This window comes from Elgaria multicarinata, chromosome 3, assembly GCF_023053635.1.
Source record: "Elgaria multicarinata webbii isolate HBS135686 ecotype San Diego chromosome 3, rElgMul1.1.pri, whole genome shotgun sequence".
Classification (NCBI taxonomy): domain Eukaryota; kingdom Metazoa; phylum Chordata; class Lepidosauria; order Squamata; family Anguidae; genus Elgaria; species Elgaria multicarinata.
This window is the reverse complement of record NC_086173.1, coordinates 173,607,329-173,628,522: the sequence shown is the minus strand read 5'-3', so window position 1 is coordinate 173,628,522 and position 21,194 is coordinate 173,607,329. Positions and strand designations below refer to the sequence as shown.

The 21,194-nt window shown below is 47.1% G+C and overlaps 1 protein-coding gene across 1 annotated transcript; it reads left to right on the top strand.

Moving 5' to 3' along the window:
- Positions 1–9,463: 9,463 nt before the first annotated feature.
- Positions 9,464–18,024, top strand: LOC134395805 (zinc finger protein 436-like). Its single transcript, XM_063121965.1, has 5 exons — positions 9,464–9,999; positions 10,321–10,405; positions 11,282–11,364; positions 13,498–13,624; positions 15,702–18,024. Exons 1-5 carry the CDS (start codon positions 9,586–9,588, stop codon positions 17,273–17,275), a joined length of 2,283 nt encoding a protein of 760 aa, XP_062978035.1. The 5' UTR covers positions 9,464–9,585; the 3' UTR covers positions 17,276–18,024.
- Positions 18,025–21,194: the final 3,170 nt, after the last annotated feature.

Genomic DNA, 21,194 nt, shown 5'->3' with positions numbered 1-21,194 from the left:
AAGAGAGACTGAAAGAACTGGGCGTGTTTAGCCTGGAGAAGAGAAGATGGAGGGGAGACATGAGAGCACTCTTCAAAAACTATTTGTATTTATAGTATTTATAGTCTTCAAATACAGAGTTGGAAGGGGCCTACAAGGCCATCAAGTCCAACCTCCTCCTCAATGCAGGAACCCACCCTGAAGCATCCCTGACAGAGGGTTGTCCAGCTGCCTCTTGAAGGCCTCTGGTGTGGGAGAGCCCACAACCTCCCTAGGTAACTGATTCCATTGTCGTACTGCTCTAACAATCAGTAAGTTTTTCCTGATGTCCAGCTGGAATCTGGCTTCCTGTCACTTGAGCCCGTTATTCCGTGTCCTGCACTCTGGGAGGATCGAGAAGAGATCCTGACCCTCCTTTGTGTGACAACCTTGCAAGTATTTGAAGAGTGCTATCATGTCTCCCCTCAATCTTCTCTTCTCCAGGATAAACATGCCCAATTCTTTCAGTCCCTCTTCAAAGGGCTTTGTTTCCAGACCCCTGATCATCCTGGTTGCCCTCCTCTGAACACGCTCCAGCTTGTCTGCGTCCTTCTTGAATTGCGGAGCCCAGAACTGGACGCAATACTCTAGATGAGGCCTAACCAGGGCCGAATAGAGAGGAACCAGGACCTCACGTGATTTGGAAGCTATACTTCTATTAATGCAGCCCAAAATAGCATTGGCCTTTCTTGCAGCCATATCGCACTGTTGGCTCCTATTCAGCTTGCGATCTGCAACAATTCCCTAACCCCATCATCAGGGAATGTCTCCAGAAAAGGGAGACATCTTCCCCCCCCTCCAGCCATCCCTTCCAGGATCCCCTAATGATGGGGAGGGAAGGAGGTGCAAGGCAGGGGGTCTTCTCCAGAGACCCCAAATGTGTGGGGGGGGGCAGGGGATCTCTCTTTCCACCCACCCACCCCCCTGCCCCAAACCTGCCCTTGCCTCCCTCCTTTGCTCCTGTTCTGGGGGGGGGGCTCTTTCCACCCCCTCCACCCCCTGGGACCCCCTTGCCTTTTGCAATCACCTGCATTTTGCTCTTTCCACCCCCTGGGACCCCCTTGCCTTTTGCAATCACTTGCATTTTGCTCTTTCCACCCCCTGGGACCCCCTTGCCTTTTGCAATCACCTGCATTTTGCTCTTTCCACCCCCTGGGACCCCCTTGCCTTTTGCAATCGCCTGCATTTTGCTCTTTCCACCCCCTCCACCCCCTTGCCTTTTGCAATCACCTGCATTTTGCTCTTTCCACCCCCTGGGACCCCCTTGCCTTTTGCAATCGCCTGCATTTTGCTCTTTCCACCCCCTGGGACCCCCTTGCCTTTTGCAATCACCTGCATTTTGCTCTTTCCACCCCCTCCACCCCCTTGCCTTTTGCAATCACCTGCATTTTGCTCTTTCCACCCCCTCCACCCCCTGGGACCCCCCTTGCCTTTTGCAATCACCTGCATTTTGCTCTTTCCACCCCCTCCACCCCCTGGGACCCCCTTGCCTTTTGCAATCACCTGCATTTTGCTCTTTCCACCCCCTCCACCCCCTGGGACCCCCTTGCCTTTTGCAATCACCTGCATTTTGCTCTTTCCACCCCCTCCACCCCCTGGGACCCCCTTGCATTTTGCACCCACCTGCATTTTGCTCTTTCCACCCCCTCCACCCCCTGGGACCCCCCTTGCCTTTTGCAATCACCTGCATTTTGCTCTTTCCACCCCCTCCACCCCCTGGGACCCCCTTGCCTTTTGCAATCACCTGCATTTTGCTCTTTCCACCCCCTCCACCCCCTGGGAGCCCCTTGCATTTTGCACCCACCTGCTCCTCTGCAAGGGAAGAGAGGCTGAGGTTGCGAACTCCATGCAAACCTCCCAGGCTGCTTTCCCAAAGGGGGGTGGAAGGCGGAAGTGAGTGCATTCAATCAGCCTTGGCTCTTCATGGGCCTCTCTAGGACCCAGCAAACTCGCTCCTTTTAACCCTTAGATGGAAGCAACTCAAAAGAGCCGCAGAGGCTCCTCCTGGGGGCTCCTGGCAGAAAAGCGGACCGGAGGGGGGGGGGCTTTTAACCCTGCAGCAGCATCACGGCCCGTCTGCTCCTTCTGGGGGCTTCTGCCACGTGCACGGGAGTATATTATGGGATGCCAGCAGCATGGAACAGCCTCTGCCTGCCTCCTTCTTGAAATGTGGAGCCCAGAACTGGACGCAATAATTGAGATGAGCCTCACCAGGGCCGAATAGGAGGGCAGGGCTCCTGTTAAAGCTGCAGGAGCAATACTAGATTTAAAATAAGGCAGGGCTCTTGCAGCTTTAACTGCTGTGATGAAGAGGGAATTTCACCACGTTCCCCATATATACAAATTACACTTGCAGAAATTCCCCCTTTTCAATAGAACTGTTAAAGATACAGGAGCCCTGCCCTCCTTTTCATAGGGTCACCCTAATAGAGGGGAATCAATTTCTTGGCATGAACCCCAACCCCTAACTCCTCCTTCCTTCCTCTGCCTCCCTACCTCAGACACTTCTGCAAATACAACCCATAACTTCAGACGTCTGACCTCAATTCTCCACCGCATGTGCAAGGCAGTATTATCATTGTCACTAGAAGCCAGCATGGATTTGTCAGGAACAAGTCCTGTCAGACTAATTTGATCTCATTTTTTGATCCGGTAACCTCCCTTGTAGACTGTGGGAATGCTGTGGATGTCCTATGTCTTGACTTCAGCAAAGCTTTTGACACAGTGCCCCATGATATTCTGATTAACAAAGTAGCTAAAAGTGGGCTAGATGGAACAACTATTAGGTGGATTCACAGTTGGCTACAGAATCGGACTCAAAGAGTACTTATCAATGGAACCTTCTCAAACTGGGGAGAGGCAACGAGTGGGGTGCCGCAGGGCTCAGTCCTGGGCCCAGTGCTCTTCAACATTTTCATTTATTTATTTATTTATTACATTTCTATACCGCCCAATAGCCGGAGCTCTCTAGGCGGTTCACAAAAATTAAAATCATTCAAAGTATAAAACAACAGTATAAAACCATAATATAAAATGCAATATAAAAGCTCAACCAGATAAAAATTATTTTTATTAATGATTTGGACAAGAAGGTGCAGGGAACGCTTATCAGATTTGCAGATGACACCAAATTGGGTGGGATAGCTAATACCCTGGAAGACAGAAACAACCTTCAAAGTGATCATGACAGGCTGGAGTGCTGGGCTGAAAACAACAGGATGAAATTTAATAGCGATAAATGGCAAATTGTACATCTAGGAAATAGAAACCAAAGGCACAGTTACAAGATGGGGGATACTTGGCTCAGCGATACTACAAACGAGAAGGATCTTGGAATTGTTGTAGATCGCAAGCTGAATAGGAGCCAACAGTGCGATATGGCTGCAAGAAAGGCAAATGCTATTTTGGGCTGCATTAAAAGAAGTATAGCTTCCAAATAACGTGAGGTCCTGGTTCCTCTCTATTTAGCCCTGGTTAGGCCTCATCTAGAGTATTGCGTCCAGTTCTGGGCTCCACAATTCAAGAAGGACGCAGACAAGCTGGAGCGTGTTCAGAGGAGGGCAACCGGGATGATCAGGGGTCTGAAAACAAAGCCCTATTATTATTATTATTATTAATATTAATATTATTATTTATTTATATAGCACCATCAATGTACATGGTGAAGAGAGACTGAAAGAACTGGGCATGTTTATCCTGGAGAAGAGAAGGTTGAGGGGAGACATGAGAGCATTCTTCAAATACTTAAAAGGTCACACAGAGGATGGCCAGGATCTCTTCTCGATCCTCCCAGAGTGCAGGACATGGAATAATAGGTTCAAGTTAAAGGAAGAGTAAAAAAATAGCCAAAGTCAAGGGTGGAACCAAGTAATCTTCAACAATAATATTAGCAAAAGGCACCTTGGAACTTTAATAAAACTTTTGCTTTACGCGTCTCCCAGTTGTGTACACATGAAAACATCCTAAGAGCCCTGAGGCTGCATCAGACCAAGGGTCCCTCTAGTCCAGCCAGAAGAGACGGAGGAGGAGGAGGCTGGGGAATCTGGGCTCGGCTCTCCAACCCGGGTCGCTCTTACCCAGGAAGCAGGAGGTCGGCGGGGAGGCGGCGGAGGCAGTGGCAGACACGCCCGGATTTCCCAGCCTCCTCCTCCTCCGTCTCTTCTGGCTGTAGTGCACACTATCATTTTGAGGTTGTAATTGGGGCGCATGCATGCGCCTTCAGTACGGCGTGTGGAAGGGCCCCTGCACTCTGGGATGATCGAGCAGAGATCCTGACCCTCCTCTGTGACAACCTTTTAAGTATTTGAAGAGTGCTCTCATGTCTCCCCTCAATCTTCTCTTCTCCAGGCTAAACATGCCCAGTTCTCCATAGGGCTTTGTTTCCAGCCCCCTGATCATCCTGGTTGCCCTCCTCTGCACACGCTCCAGCTTGTCTGTGTCCTTGGATAATTTCCTTTGTGTGAGGTACCATCTGTGGGTCAGTTTTAACATTCATTCCCTACTTTTAACCATATTACTTTAAACTGATACTTATCCCACAAAGGTCCCCAAATTTCTCCCTCAGTGTGGATTCCAAGGTCTATTTCCAACACCATCCAGAATGGGTCACTTCTGCCTGTTTCAGAAGCTACAATCTAGGCGTGTGCACGGACCCCCCGCTCCGCTTCACTTGCAGATCATATTTTATATGTTATTGTAAAGCGCCTCGATGCCAGAAAAGGTGAGGCGGCGCTATAAAAATAATAAATAAATAAAATAAAAGTATATACATAATAAATACTTACTTATTTATTTATAGCATTTCTATACCGCCCAATAGCCGGAGCTCTCTGGGCGGTTCACAAAAATCAAAAACATTCAAAGTATAAAACAGCCGTATAAAACCATAATATGCAATACAATACAAATACAATATAAAAGTATATACATAATAAATACATATTTATTTATTTATTTATTTATTTATTACATTTCTATACTGCCCAATAGCCGGAGCTCTCTGGGGGGTTCACAAAAATTAAAAACATTCAAAGTATAAAACAACAGTATAAAACACTATATAAAAGTATATACATAAAAATTATTCCCACATTTTGGGACACGCAAACGCTGTGACTCCACCATAAAATTTGGGTTTCCCTCCTCCCCTATCCCCCTTATCCCCCCCCGTCCACATTTTTTTTCCCTTGCCCAACGAAGAGATCTGACGATCTCCAAAGCTTGCAAACTTTTGGTGACTTTTTAATCGATTTCATAAAGGCATCACACCAACGTGGATTTCCGATTGCTTTGCAATAGCAGAGAAGATATTTTGCAATGCAAAAAGGTCCCAGCCGCGCGCCCCTCCCTGCGACAGACAAAACTCCGCTGGGAATGATGGGAATTGCAGTCCAAACAGCTGCAAGCCACCAACTTGGGGGGAAAGCTGGACAATTAAGGGTTAACACCACCGCTTGCTTTCCTAGACAGGCCAGCTGGGAGGTGCCACTTCCTCTACATTTGGGAGGCTGGTGAGTGCAATGGGAGGTCTGGAGGTGGGGGACGGTGGTTTCCTACTTGGGGGGCAGGGTCTGGCATGGGTCAGTGGTTGCATACTTCCCCCCAACTCCACTTCCCTATTGCATGCAGAAAATCTTGGATTCCACTTGGCTGAAAAGGGTTCTTGCACTGCACCCCTCTCCAACAGGGACAGGAGACTGGGGAAAAGTGCAAGGGGAAAGGGACACCCCGAGAAAGATCTACACTAAGCAGGATATAACCCTTTGAAAACGGTATATATAATGTGTCCTGGGCCCAAACAGTTGTCAAAACCCTTATAAACCTTTATAAAGTAGTAGTGTAGATCCTGGGGTTTTTTTTGAGGGGGGGGGTCTGTTCTTTTTGCATGCACAAAGATGCTTCTTCTCCCAACCTGCCTCCGGGATGTGGGATGTCGTGGCATAGGGTGGATTTGGGGGAGCGAAGACCCCACCCGGCACAAGGTCCCAGCTGAATCTGCCCCCCAAAGGATTAAATCTGGCATTCACAACAGCAGCCGTGCTTTGAGAGATTCTTCTGCCCTTTCTGCACCTAAGGATTATCCCAGGAAAATTGAGGTGTCATCCCTGCCTGCTCCCGGGTCATTTGGATGCACAGGGATGATCCCGGGACGATCCCAGGGGGTGGGAAAAAGTCAGGTTTAGAAACAGGCTTCTTCTTTCTCTCCACTTGAGGTTCAGCAAAGTCTGACTGTGCATCAGGCTGGTACAGGGTAGGGTGACCCTGTGAAACGGAGGACAGGGCTCGTGTATCTTTAACAGTTGCATAGAAAAGGGAATTTCAGCAGGTGTCATTTGTATATATGGAGAACCTGGTGAAATCCCCTCTTCATCACCACAGGTAAAGCTGCAGGAGCTATACTAGAGTGACCAGATTTAAAAGAGGGCAGGGCTCCTGCACCTTTAACTGTGGTGATGAAGAGAGAATTTCACCAGGTTCCCCATATATACAAATAACACCTGCTGAAATTGCCTTTTCAATACAACTGTTAAAGATACAGGAGCCCTGTCCTCCTTTTCATATGGTCACCCTAGTACAGGGTGGGGGGTGGGTGGGAGACGTAGCTAGGGTTGCCATATTCTGAATCCACAAAACTGGGACAAAAAAATTTTTTGTGGGGGGGGGCTAGAATTTTTTTTAAAAAAACTGAACAATATATGAAGGTCTAGGGAAAGCCCAATTTTTGCAAAGCCCATTTTTTTAATTAAATCATCAACAACTGTAAAACCAGACATCTTAAATTCACTGCAACTTACGGTGAGTGACTCAGATGACCCTGTGGAGGAGCCGCGATGCTCTGGAAAAGGCACCAGACTGATGCATCTTTTTCTCTGCTGCTGCAACTCCACTGAGCAGGCTCAAGGCACTATTTTGGCGGTCAGAATTTCTCTGGCCAGCTGGACCAGGAATCCGGGATTCTTGCCCAGCCGGTCGGGACATTTCAGAATCTCCTGGAAATCGGGACATTCTCGGTTTTCTGGGACCTATGGCAACCCTAGACGTAGTACATTAATTGGGGTGGGATGGGGAGGAATGAGTTGGAAAGGTCTTGCTGGCAGGAGGTGGTGAGGGTCTTCTCGATCCTCCCAGAGTGCAGGACACGGAATAACGGGCTCAAGTTAAAGGAAGCCAGATTCCAGCTGGACATGAGGAAAAACTTCCTGACTGTTAGAGCAGTACGACAATGGAACCAGTGACCTAGGGAGGTGGTGGGCTCTCCCACACTAGAGGCCTTCAAGAGGCAGCTGGACAAGCATCTGTCGGGGATGCTTTAGGGTGGATTCCTGCATTGAGCAGGGGGTTGGACTCGATGGCCTTGTAGGCCCCTTCCAACTCTGCTATTCTATGATTCTAGGGGGAGACAGCAGGCGAAAAACCATCTCCGTCTCCTGCAGAGGTACAAATCAAAAACCTCCTGCCCTCCAGATGTGTCGGAATGCAATTCCCATCACCCCCAGGCACCATGGCCACTGGCACCCTCCTTTCCAAATAAGGCGTCTCCAAAACGGAGGCTTTAACTTCTTTTTATAAGCTGTAGTGTGTGTGATGGTGTGTGTGTGTGTGTTGTTTTTATGTGTTTTGTTAATTATATTTCACCATTTATTGATGGATTGATTGTGTTTCTATCCCGCCCCATAGCTGAAGCTCTCTGGGCGGTTTACAAAAAATTAAAACCATAAAAAAAAACATTCAAAATATAAAACAAACAACAGGATATAAAAGCGTAAGGTAAGATATGATGTGAAAACACAATCAGGATAAAATTGAGCAGATTTTAATACAGATTTAAAAGCCAAATTTTAAATTGCAAAGTTGGCCCTGTGGCTGGGGTTCATGGGAGTTGCAGTCCCACACACCTGGGAGCCACCCATATCCCGGATGTGGAGGAAGCTGATAGGGAGATATTCCTCTCTCGTAATGCTAGAACTCAGCCGGGATCATCCCATGCAGCTGAGATTTCAGAGATCCCATCTTCTCAAAATTGAGGCTCAGGTTTCAGCGAGGCTTTTTATTTTAATACACCAAAAAATGCACACTAAAAATCACTATGGTCCTGTTCAGAAAACACAGTTTGCTGACGGAGACAGAATGAATACGACGGTGATCTTGTATAAAATATATCTATAAGGTTTTGAGTTTATAATTACTTAGAAAAGTAATCCATTTCGTTGTACAGCCCCTGATGGAAGGATTCACAGATACGAAACGTGGAGCGTCGTACAAGTTTGGTTTAAAGTTTTTAAAACATTTTTTTTAATATTTCGAATAAGAAAAATAAAGAAACCTCTTTTGATATTTCATAGGTTGTCACACAGAGGAGGGCCAGGATCTCTTCTCGATCCTCCCAGAGTGCAGGACATGGAATAACGGGCTCAAGTTAAAGGAAGCCAGATTCCAGCTGGACATCAGGAAAAACTTCCTGATTGTTAGAGCAGTACGACAATGGAACCAGTTACCTAGGGAGGTTGTGGGCTCTCCCACACTAGAGGCCTTCAAGAGGCAGCTGGACAACCATCTGTCAGGGATGCTTTAGGGTGGATTCCTGCATTGAGCAGGGGGTTGGACTCGATGGCCTTGTAGGCACCTTCCAACTCTGCTTTTCTATGATTCTAGTTGCCTCTTTTTCCTATAGCCTGTTCAGAAACCTCCCTAGGTCACTGATTCCATTGTCGTACTGCTCTAACAGTCAGGAAGTTTTTCCTGATGTCCAGCCGGAATCTGGCTTCCTTTCACTTGAGCCCGTTATTCCGTGTCCTGCACTCTGGGAGGATCGAGAAGAGATCCAGGCCCTCCTTTGTGTGACAACCTTTTAAGTATTTGAAGAGTGCTATCATGTCTCCCCTCAATCTTCTCTTTCAGACCTCTCAAAACACATGATAAAAACCAAGGCAGCAATAAAAGCAGTAAAATCACAATAAAAATTGGTTCATTCATTCAGGTTATGAGTCAGGGCAACTCACAGAATAAAAACAAATACTGTCAAACCACTGCTGAAACACATTAAAAGAATTGTTTTAAAAGAAGAAGAAGCTCTAATTCTGGCAAAATGTAAAAGAGATAAACTGAGCCGCTAAATAAGATTATAAAAGGCAGCATTATACATCACTAAAAGTAAAAAAATTAAATAAATAAAGCCTGGGAGGTTATAAAAGCCTGTTGTAAAAAAAGTCAATGAATTTGGCACCAGGCAGACCTCTCTAAGGAAGGGCATTCCACAATTTGGGGCCACCACCAAAAAGGCCTGCTGTCAAGTAGCTACTTACCAAGTCTCAGTGCATAGGGGGTACGGTAGCCCCAAGCTAGGAGGGGTTTTATAGCTGAACACCAACACCTTGGATTGCCCTTCCCCCGAAACAAACTAGGTTGTCTTCTTTCCTGCAGGAGATACCAACCTTGGTGGCAGAACGTTCCCAGTTTTGCTCTTGAAACGTCTGCCTGCCTGCGGATGACAAATAACGTGTCCTGAGACCAAGGAAGACTCGTTGGCCTTGTGAGTTGAACCCGGAACCTCTCCGCACCAGTTCTGACATGGATGTGCAGAGCCTGGCAAGCCAGAGTGCAGGAAAAGGCCCTGAAGCCGTCCAGGCTGAGGGTGGTGGGCAACTCTGGCAAAAAACACGGCCGAAAATCCTAGACGTGGACACAGCCAGCTCAGAGGTTCAGCGCCAGCGCTTCAGATGTCTCCACTACCAGGAGGCCAAGGGGCCCCGGGAGGTTTGCAGCCGCCTCCACCATCTTTGCCACCAGTGGCTGAAGCCAGAAAGGAGCACGAAAGCTCAGATACTGGACCTGGTGATCCTGGAGCAATTTATGGCTGTCCTGCCCCCGGAGATGGAGAACTGGGTGAGAGAATGTGGAGTGGAGACCAGTTCCCAGGCGGTGGCCCTGGCAGAAGGCTTCCTCCTGAGCCAGGCAGAGGACAAGAAGCAGGAAGAGGAGCAGGTGAGAGAGAATTTCATCTTGGGAGTCCTAAAGGGGAGGCAATGGATTGAATTTCTAGATGCTCCAGTAGCTCTCTGCTTACTGGGAAGGATTTCACTGTTCCATTATGCAGATGGTTTCACTTATCAATTGGCCACTTGGGGATTCTTTGCCCTTTCATGATATTTACCCAGGAAGTATGGGAATTCCAAGCATCACTGGAATTGGCCACAGGGGTCTGCAGTGTTAGGGAAGCGGGTGCGAATCCCTATCCTCCCTTTCACATTTTCCCTTCTAACTTTTCCCCTTCTTCTTTGCAATGGATCCTGGCTGCTGTTTCAGGAACGGGAGGTGTCTGCTGAATCTTCTGGCTCGTCGCTTTCCCGGGGGATCTCGCAGGAGGAGCAAACTTGGCACACCTCACTGGGTAAGAGAGAACCTAAGAACATCAGAAGTGCCCTGATGCTGGATCAGACCAAGGGTCCATCTAGACCAGCACTTGGTTCACACAGGGGGCAAACAGCTGTCAACTAGGGACCCACAAGGGAGGACATGGTGCAACAGCACCCTCCCACCCATGTTCCACAGCAACTGGGGCACACAGGCTTACTGCCTCGGATACTGGAGATAGCACACAATAATAATAGTAGCCATGGATATCCTTTTCCTCCAGGAATTTATCCACCCCCTTTTAAAGCCATCCAAATGGGCAGCCATCACTACATCTTGTGGTAATGAGTTACGTCATTTAACTCTGCACTGTGTGAAGAAGTCCTTCCTTTTACTTGTCCTAAATCTCCCACCCATCAGCTTCCTGGGATGACCCCACTGGGTTCTAGCGTTTTGAGAGAGGAGAAAAATGTCTCCCTGTCCACATTCTCCACCCCTCTATCAGGTCTCCCCTCAGCCTCTTTTATCCCAAGCTAAACAATCCCAGTTGTTGTAACCTTTCTTCATAGGGGAGATGCTCCAACCCCTTGATCATTTTAGTTCCCCTTTTCTGCACCTTTTCCAGCTCTATAATATCATTTTTAAGGTGTGGTGACCAGAACTTTACATGGTATTCTATGTGTGGTTGCACCATAGGTTTTCAGACTGCTGTGAGTTTCTCCTGGAGAAATCCAACCGCCCTCCGTCCCTCTCTCCGTTCACGGATGCCTAAAATCCATGAGTTGTTTGTACGAGAACACTGTTGTGTGCAAAAATAAATAAATAAAAGGCGTTTGCAGCCAGCCACCCCAAAAGTTTATTAAACCACTGCTTTCAAGGTGACTTTTTCTAACCACTTTCATCTTCCTTAAAGCCAACAGAATGACACCGCTGATGCTCACGAAAACACCTCTGGTTTGTGGCGATGCAGGAACGGCTGTTGCACAGCCAGCTCAGGTAGGGGGAAACTGGGGGCATTTGGGGGGGGGGGTTGTCCAGTTTTGTTAGGGGTTCAAAGCATAACCCCCTTTTTTAGATTTTGAAAATTCATTTTTAATTATAAAATTTTGACTAACAAAAAGAAACAAGGTGGGACAGGGGGAGAAAGAAAAGCATGTAGCTACGTTTTATTTTATTTATTACATTTTTATACCGCCCAACAGCCGAAGCTCTCTGGGCGGTTCACAAAAATTAAAACCATGAAGAGCATAATGAAAACAACCAACAATCTAAAAACGCAAATACAAAATACAATATAAAATATTTATTTATTTATTACATTTTTATACTGCCCAACTGCCGAAGCTCTCTGGGTGGTTCACAAAAGTTAAAACCATAATAAAACAACCAACATGTCAAAACCACAAATACAAAATACAATATAAAAAGCACAACCAGGGTAAAACCACACACCAGAAGCTTATATAGGTTAAAATATGGAATTGAAACAGCAAAGTTTAAATTAAAGTTAAATTAGGTGTTAAAATACTGAGAAAATAAAAAGGACTTCAGCTGGCAACGGAAGGACTACAGTGTAGGTGCCAGGCGGGCCTCTCTGGGGAGCTCATTCCACAACTGGGGTGCCACAGCGGAGAAAGCCCTCCTCCTAGTAGCCACCTGCCTCACTTCCTTTGGCAGGGGCTCACAGAGAAGGACCCCTGTGGATGATCTTAAGGTCTGGGCAAGTACATATGGGAGGAGGCGTTCCTTCAGATAACCTGGCCCCCAAGACGTTTAAGGATTTGAATGTTAGTACCAATATTTTGAATTGGGTCCGGGCCTGGACTGGCAGCCAATGAAGTTGTAAAAGGACTGGCGTGAGCGTATTCAGAGGAGGGCAACCAGGATGATCAGGGGTCTGGAAACAAAGCCCTATGAAAACTCTGAAAGAACTGGGCATGTTTAGCCTGGAGAAGAGAAGATTGAGGGGAGACATGATAGATGGAATCAGTTACCTAGGGACGTGGCTCTCCTCTGTGTGACAACCTTTTAAGTATTTGAAGAGTGCTATCCATCCTAACGCATCCCTGACAGATGGTTCTCCAGCTGCCTCTTGAAGGCCTCTAATGTGGGAGAGCCCACCACCTCCCTAGGTAACCCATTCCATTGTCGTACTGCTCTAACCATCAGGAGGTTTTTCCTGATGTCCAGCTGGAATCTGGCTTCCTGTAACTTGAGCCCGTTATTCCGTGTCCTGCACTCTGGGAGGATCGAGAAGAGATCCTGGCCCTCCTCTGTGTGACAACCTTTCAAGTATTTGAAGAGTGCTATCCTGTCTCCCCTCCATCTTCTCTTCTCCAGGCTGAACATGCCCAGTCCTTTCAGTCTCTCTTCACAGGGCTTTGTTTCCAGACCCCTGATCATCCTCGTTGTTACAATAATTTATCTGGATAAGAAGTTTGAAATTCAAAATTATTATTTAGATAGGGTGACCATATGAAAAGGAAGACAGGGCTCCTGTATCTTTCACAGTTGCATGGAAAAGGGAATTTCAGCAGGTGTCCTTTGTATATATGGAGAACCTCATGAAATTCCCTCTTCATCTCAACAGTTAAAGGTGCAGGAGCTATACTAGAGTGACGAGATTTAGACGAGATTCCCCTCAATCTTCTCTTCTCCAGGCTAAACATGCCCAGTTCTTTCAGTCTCTCTTCATAGGGCTTTGTTTCCAGACCCCTGATCATCCTGGTTGCCCTCCTCTGAACATGCTCCAGCTTGTCTGCGTCCTTCTTGAATTGTGGAGCCCAGAACTGGACGCAATACTCTAGATGAGGCCTAACCAGGGCCGAATAGAGAGTTTTTATATTGTTTTTAAATATTTTATCTTACTTGAACACCCAGAGAGCTTTGGCTATGGGGCAGTATATAAATGCAATAAATAAATAAATAAATAAAATAAAATTCAACTTCCCCAAATGTATCATAAGACGGAAACTGGGAGCCGTGGCTATATTCTCACGCGCACTTTGGATCCCTGCGGGGAAGTGCGCGTTTATCGCATTCCAAATGTCTCTTTTGGGAGCGGAGGATGAGGTTTCGCACCTGGGCTGTTTTTTTTTTAAATAGAGGGTGTTTTTCTTCCACTTCCAGGGCCCCATCTCCTTCGAGGAGGTGGCTGTGTATTTCACCAACGAGGAGTGGGCCCTGCTCGATTCAGGCCAAAAATCCCTGCACCGGGAAGTCATGCTGGAGAATTCTCGGAATGTGGCCTCTTCTGGTAAGGGTCCCCCTTTTCCTTGAGGGTAAAGAGTTGGGGAAGGCCTGGTTTCGTGGTTCTTCACTGCAAGTGAGGCTTTCGCCAGGGTGCCGTCTGTCTGGGTGCCATTGCTTGGAAGCAGCTGGTGTCCCTCAGCGTCAATGCCTTCCAGCCTGGCAGGATTCCCGGGTCTCTTAGAATCATAGAATCATAGAACAGCAGAGTTGGAAGGGGCCTGCAAGGCCATCGAGTCCAACCCCCTGCTCAATGCAAGAATCCACCTTAAAGCATCCCTGACAGACGGCTGTCCAGCTGCCTCTTGAAGGCCTCCAGTGTGGGAGAGCCCACAACCTCCCCAGGTCACTGGTTCCATTGTCGTACTGCTCTAACAGTCAGGAAGTTTTTCCTGATGTTCAGCTGGAATCTGGCTTCCTTTCGCTTGATCCCATTATTCCGTGTCCTGCACTCTGGGATGATCAAGAAGAGATCCTGGCCCTCCTCTGGGTGACAACCTTTTAAGTATTTGAAGAGTGCTATCATGTCTCCCCTCCATCTTCTCTTCTCCAGGCTAAACAGGCCCAGTTCTTTCAGTTTCTCTTCACAGGGCTTTGTTTCCAGACCCCTGATCATCCTGGTTGTCACCAGAGAGGAAAGCCCTTCTTTGGCCGCCCTCTGTGAGAGATCAATGAGATGGAGGTGGGGGTCCCAAGAGGGGGATTGCTCACCAGGTTCTGCCTTCTCTCCCTAGGCTGAGATGTGGCCAAGGAGAGCAGTGCCCCCGTGGCCGAGACCCTGACCCACATTTCAGCCAAAACAGCGTTCTCATTTTAGGCCTGCTTGGCGATCGATCGTTCTGTCTTTTGCTTTGCTTTGCTGGTCAATGTCAAATCCCAGCGTGACTCATGGGAAGCAACTTGTGATTTTAGCAGGGTTGCAACATTTCATCAATTAACTGGTATCTAATGACGTTCTCCTAGACTCTCTGTTCAGAAGGGAATTTATCTTTCGACAATTCCCTGTAACAACCTTGCAATAAATTCATCCCTACGAGCCATTGGCTGCGTCCGTACATAACGCTGTCTTGTGGACGAGCAAACAAACCATGGCTTGTTTTCCCTATTCCTGGTTTGTTTCTCTCCTGCCCGTTTTGAAAACCCTCAGAGTGGTTCTCTTGCTGGGTGTCTCTGGTTCCCCAGGTTCTCTGTTTTCCCCAGGTTCTCTTGCTGGGTGTCTCCGTTTCAGGGCTGACAGCAGCGCGAACGAGCCTGGGATAAGCCATGGTTCTGGGTTCAGACACCACAGCAAGCCATGGTTTAAACAAGCCAGATGTTGTCAGATGACACCCCTGTTCAGACGACACATTAAGCCACAATGGTTAAGCTTTTGAGCTAAACATTATGGCTTTGCATGTTGTGTGAATCATGACCAACCAACCAAAAGTGATTGTGTCTTAGCAAATTGCCATTATACACAAACACAGAATAAAACTCAGGATAAAACACTATACAATTTAAAATTGAACCATGACTTAACGTGTCATGTGAACCATTCCTAAATGTGATGGCTTCATAACCATGGTTTAAACACACTCACTAATCACTAGCTGCAAAAGAGGTAGCTGCATATTTATTTATTTATTGCATTTTTATACTGCCCAATAGCCGAAGCTCCCTGGGCGGTTCATATCCATGGCTTAGCATGTCATCTGAACAGGCCTAATAACAAACCATGATTTGTATTTGTGGTTTATAGCTGGTTAATAAACCATGGTTTGTTTGCAGGGAAGTGGTGTTCAGACACAAAAACAAACTGGATTTCAACAAACCGCACCCTGGCTCAAAGTTATGTGCAAACCAGGCTTATGCTAACATCCTCCGTGCCAGGGAGAAATACTCCACGACCAGCCTCAAGTCATACGGTCTATGAACATGCGATTCTGCTGAGTACATAGAGCACCTCTAATTCTTTGGAAGGGGCGTAGAAACACAGTCACACGCAAACAGCTTCTCTGCAGCAATGAATTGAATATGATCCCTGATCAAAGGCTTCTTTTTACTCCTTGTAGTCTTATCAGATTACTCTCTTTTTTTCTCATCAGGTGACGGGTGGGACAGTAACAATGATGACAGACCGTGTGGGGCATTGCCAGAGAGAAAGGAGCTTCAACAGATGGAACAAGTCTTCAGAAATCTAGAAGAATCAAAGGAGCAGGACGGAAGCCAAGTGGAGCATTTGAGGAATCCATCATGGCTGGGGGAGAACTTCCACGAAAATCCAGCTCAACAGGAAAAAGAAAAGAAAAGGTACGTCTGCCCCGTGTGTGAGAAAATCTTCAACCACAAATCACACTTCAACGTCCACCGTAGCATCCACACGGGTCAGAAGCAACATAAATGTTTGGAGTGCGGAAAGTGCTTCCGTCAGGGTTCACACTTAACTGCCCATCAGAGAATCCACACAGGAGAGAGACCCTATAAATGCCTGGAGTGTGGAAAGAGCTTCAGGGAACGCGCACACTTTACTTCACATCAAAGAATCCACACAGGGGAGAAACCCTATACCTGTTCAGAGTGTGGAAAGAGCTTCAGCAGGAGTGCAAACCTCGCTTCCCATCTAAGAAAACACAAAGGCGACAAACCACACAAATGCCTCGAGTGCGGAAAGAGCTTCAGGGAACGCACACACTTCAGTTCCCATCGGAGAATCCACACGGGAGAGAAACCATATACATGTTCCGTGTGTGGAAAGAGCTTCAACAGGAGCACAAACCTGGCTTCCCATCTAAGAAAACACACAGGGGAGAAACCGTACAACTGCACAGTATGTAATAGGAGCTTTTGCGACAAATCGGGCTTGAATCTACATCAGTTAATTCATTCCAGGGATAAGCCGCATAAATGTTTGGTATGTGGCAAGAGTTTCATTCGGCGTTCCCAGCTTACTTCCCATGAAGGAATCCACACAGGGGAGAAGCCATACAAATGCTTGGTGTGTGGGAAGAGTTTTCATCGGAGCTCCAACCTTACATCACATCAAAGAATCCATGTAGGAGAGAAACGTTTCAACTGCTCAGAATGTAGCAAGAGCTTCTATGAGAAATCACGCCTTCTTAAACACCAAAGAATCCACACAGGGGAGAAACCGTATGAATGCCTGGAGTGTGGAAAGAGCTTCAGCCAGAGGATATATCTGACTTCCCACCAAAGAATGCACAACACAGACAAGCCATATAAATGCTTGGAGTGTGGAAAGAGCTTCCATCGTAGTGATAACTTTACTTTGCATCAAAGAACTCACACAGGGGAGAAACCATATGAATGCTTGGAGTGTGGAAAGAGCTTCAGTCAAAGATCAAGCCTTACTTCTCATCAAAGAATCCACACAGAAGAGAAACCATTTCAGTGTTTGGAGTGTGGAAAGAGCTTCAGTCAGAGGAGAAACCTTATTAGACATCAAAAAATCCACTCCGGAGAAAAGCCACATCCGTGCTTGGAATGTGAAAAGAGCTTTTATGATACGTGTAAGCTTAAGCAACACCAGAAAAGTCACAGAGAGGAAGGAAAACCGATAATGTCTTGGAGCGTTGAAATGGCTTCAGATGGTGTGCCAGTCTTATGTCCTCTCAGAGAATTCAAACAGGAAGAGCAATATAACATTTCTGAGATTGAGTAAAAAACGTCTTGTTCACTTGGCCCTTATAAACATTAGAGAATTCCTGCTCAAAAGATACTTTCCCATCCTGTCCTCAATACTTGGGGGGGGGGGGGGTTAAACGAGCATCTGTCAGCATCAAATATATTCATTTGTAAAAAAAAAAAAAACTTTAATGTAATTCCTACGTAATGCTGATGGACCTTGGTTGTAACCACCACGTTGCAAAGAAGAGAAAGGCCCAAATTTCTTGACTTGGGATGTGTCCTCTCTCGTAACCTATTATGTATGTTTGGTGCCTGTACTGTATCTTCTCTTCACTCGTTCAAAACTACTCACCAACCATCTTTGCATAGCCTTCCTTTTATTTTCCTTGGGCAGTGGCCAGCGGTGTCCTTCCCGTAGTGCAAAGGACTTTGCACCAGCAGAAGCAAGGTTCCAAACTCCGCAAGAGGAAAATCCCTCTAAACTTGAGTTTGCACAAGCGCAGTTGCACCATCGGCCGTGAATCGCCCTTGCACAGCTCATCCTGCAATAGGGTGGTGCATAGCTTTTCTGCAACCCACTGGCACGACTGTTTGCACAACCAATTGTGCAAGCATAATGCACCACTGCTTGTGCAATGGAAGCGTTCAGTGGTGCTCGGCTGGCACTATTTCAGTTCGTGGAATGATGCTGTTGTATACTGCCCCAAGTGCCTTAATTTTTTGCCTTTTTTATTTTTGTACCAAAATATATACACTTAGTATATAAAAAAAGGTAATTTCATCCATTGGACTGGGGTTCTTCCTTTGCCCCACCTTTTAAAGTGATGTTGCATTATTAAACCAGTTTAGCTAATAACTGTGTTGCCATGTTCCTTTGGTTAGCAATTTGGGTGGTAGATTTGAATAACTCAAGAATTAGAACAAAAGAACATAAGAAGAGCCCTGAGGCTGGATCAGACCAAGGGTCCAACACTCTGTTCACACAGGGGCCAACCAGCCATCGCCCAGGGACCCACAAGGCAGGACATGGTGCAACAGCACCCTTCTGCCCATGTTCCCCAGCAACTGGTGCACACACGCTTACTGCCTCGGATACTGGAGATAGCACACAACCATCAGGGCTAGTAGCCATGGATAGCCTTCGCCTCCAGGAATGTATCCAACCCCCTTTTGAAGCCATCCAGATTGGTGGCCATCACTACATCTTGTGGTAGTGAGTTCCATAGTTTAACTATGTGCTGTGTGAAGAAGTCCTTCCTTTTATTTGTCCTGAATCTCCCACCTTCATGGGATGGCCCCATTGGGTTCTAGTATTTTGAGAGAGGGAGAAAAATGTCTCCCTATCCACATTCTCCACACCAGGCATCATTTTGTACACCTCTATCTTACGGGAGATGTGTTGAGGACCCAGTTCCCAGTAGGGATGGAAGGCCTTACATAAGTCCGAAGCGGCATGCCTTTGTGGCCGCTTCCATCGCTTGAGTGAAGCAGGCCACACGAACCCTCTGGATCGCCCGCAGTCACCCGCTTCTCCCTGTAAGCCACCTTTTTCTATAAAATCTGGGCTCCCAAAATTTACAGATCTAATGTTGCACACAATGGATGCTGTAAACGGACATTCCCACAAGATTAGAGCTTAGAATGCCTATTTTACAGCAGCCGTTGTACGCAAGATCAGATCTGCACGCTTTGAGAACCTAGCTGGGATTGTTTAGCTTGGATAAAAGGAGGTTAAGGGGAGACCTGATAGAGGTGTACAAAATCATGCATGGTGCAGAGAATGTGGACAGGGAGGCATTCTTCTCCTTCTCTCAAAATACTAGAACCCGGGGTCATAGAATCATAGAATAGCAGATTTGGAAGGGGCCTACAAGGCCATTGAGTCCAACCCCCTGCTCAATGCAGGAATCCACCCTAAAGCATCCCTGACAGATGCTTGTCCAGCTGCCTCTTGAAGGCCTCTAGTGTGGGAGAGCCCACAACCTCCCTAGGTCACTGATTCCATTGTCGTACTGCTCTAACAGTCAGGAAGTTTTTCCTGATGTCCAGCTGGAATCTGGCTTCCTTTAACTTGAGCCCGTTATTCCGTGTCGTGCGCTCTGGGAGGATCGAGAAGAGATCCTGGCCCTCCTCTGTGTGACAACCTTTTAAGTACTTGAAGAGTGCTATCATGTCTCCCCTTCATCTTCTCTTCTCTAGGCTAAACATGCCCAGTTCTTTCAGTCTCTCTTCATAGGGAGATATCATGAAGTTGATGGGTGGGAGGTCCAGGACAAATAAAAGGAAGGACTTCTTCACACAGTGCATAGTTAAATTATGGAACTCACTACGACAAGATGTAGGGATGGCCACCCCTTTGGATGGCTTGCTTTATTTATTTATTACATTTTTCTACCGCCCAATAGCCGAAGCGCTCTTTAAAGGCTTTAAAAGGGGGTTTTAAGGCAAAGGCTAGCCATGGCTACTAGCCCTGATGGTTGTGTGCTATCTCCAGTATCAGAGGCATTAAACCTGTGTGCACCAGTTGCTGGGGAACATGGGTGAGAGGGTGCTGTTGCACCATGTCCTGCCTTGTGGGTCCCTGGCCGATGGCTGGTTGGCCCCTGTGTGAACAGAGTGCTGGTCTAGATGGACCCTCGGTCTGATCCAGCAATGGCACTCCTTATGTTCTTAACCATCATTTTTATATGTGGGATCAATCCTTCATAAAAGGAACTACTTCTTCACACCGTGCATAGTTAAACTATGGAACGCACTACCACAAGATGTAGTGGTGGCCACCCATTTGGATGGCTTTAGAAGGGGGTTCGCAAGCTGAATAGGAGCCAACAGTGCGATGTGGTTGCAAGAAAGGCAAATGCTATTTTGGGCTGCATTAATAGAAGTATAGCTTCCAAATCACGTGAGGTCCTGGTTCCTCTCTATTCGGCCCTGGTTTGGCCTCATCTAGAGTATTGCGTCCAGTTCTGGGCTCCACAATTCAAGAAGGATGCAGACAAGCTGGAGCGTGTTCAGAGGAGGGCAACCAGGATGATCAGGGGTCTGGAAACAAAGCCCTATGAAGAGAGACTGAAAGAACTGGGCATGTTTAGCCTGGAGAAGAGAAGATGGAGGGGAGACATGATAGCACTCCTCAAAGACTTAAAAGGTTGTCACACAGAGGAGGGCCAGGATCTCTTCTCTATCAACCCAGAGTGCAGGACACGGAATAACGGGCTCAAGTTAAAGGAAGCCAGATTCCAGCTGGACATCAGGAAAAACGTCCTGACTGTTAGAGCAGTACAATGGAACCAGTTACCTAGGGAGGTTGTGGCCTCTCCCACACTAGAGGCCTTCAAGAGGCAGCTGGACAACCCTCTGTCAGGGATGCTTTCAGGTGGATTCCTGCATTGAGCAGGGGGTTGGACTCGATGGCCCTGTAGGCCCCTTCCAACTCTGCTATTCTGATTCTATGATTCTATAGATTCTTGGAGGCGAAGGCTATCCGTGGCTCCTAGCCCTGATGGTTGTGTGCTACCTCCAGAATTCGAGGCAGTAAGCCTGTGTGCCCCATTTACTGGGGAACATGGGTGGGAGGGTGCTGTTGTGCTTTGTTGGTCTCTGGCTGAGGGCTGGTTGGCCACTGTGAGAACAGTTTGCTGGACTAGATGGACCCTTGGTCTGATCCAGCAGGGCTCTTCTGGTGTTCTTAATGTTGCACCTAACCTCTGTTTTAATATTGGTGGTTGCTTGGTTTGTTGACTATATCCAGAGATATACAAATGTTGCAAACTAAAAATTACCCGTCTGCTTGCCTGCTAAATTCGTAGAATCATGGAATAGAATCATAGAATCATAGAATTGCAGAGTTGGAAGGGGCCTACAAGGCCATCGAGTCCAACCCCCTGCTCAATGCAGGAACCCACCTTAACACATAGCTGCCTCTTGAATGCCAGTTTAATGTAAGGGCGGGG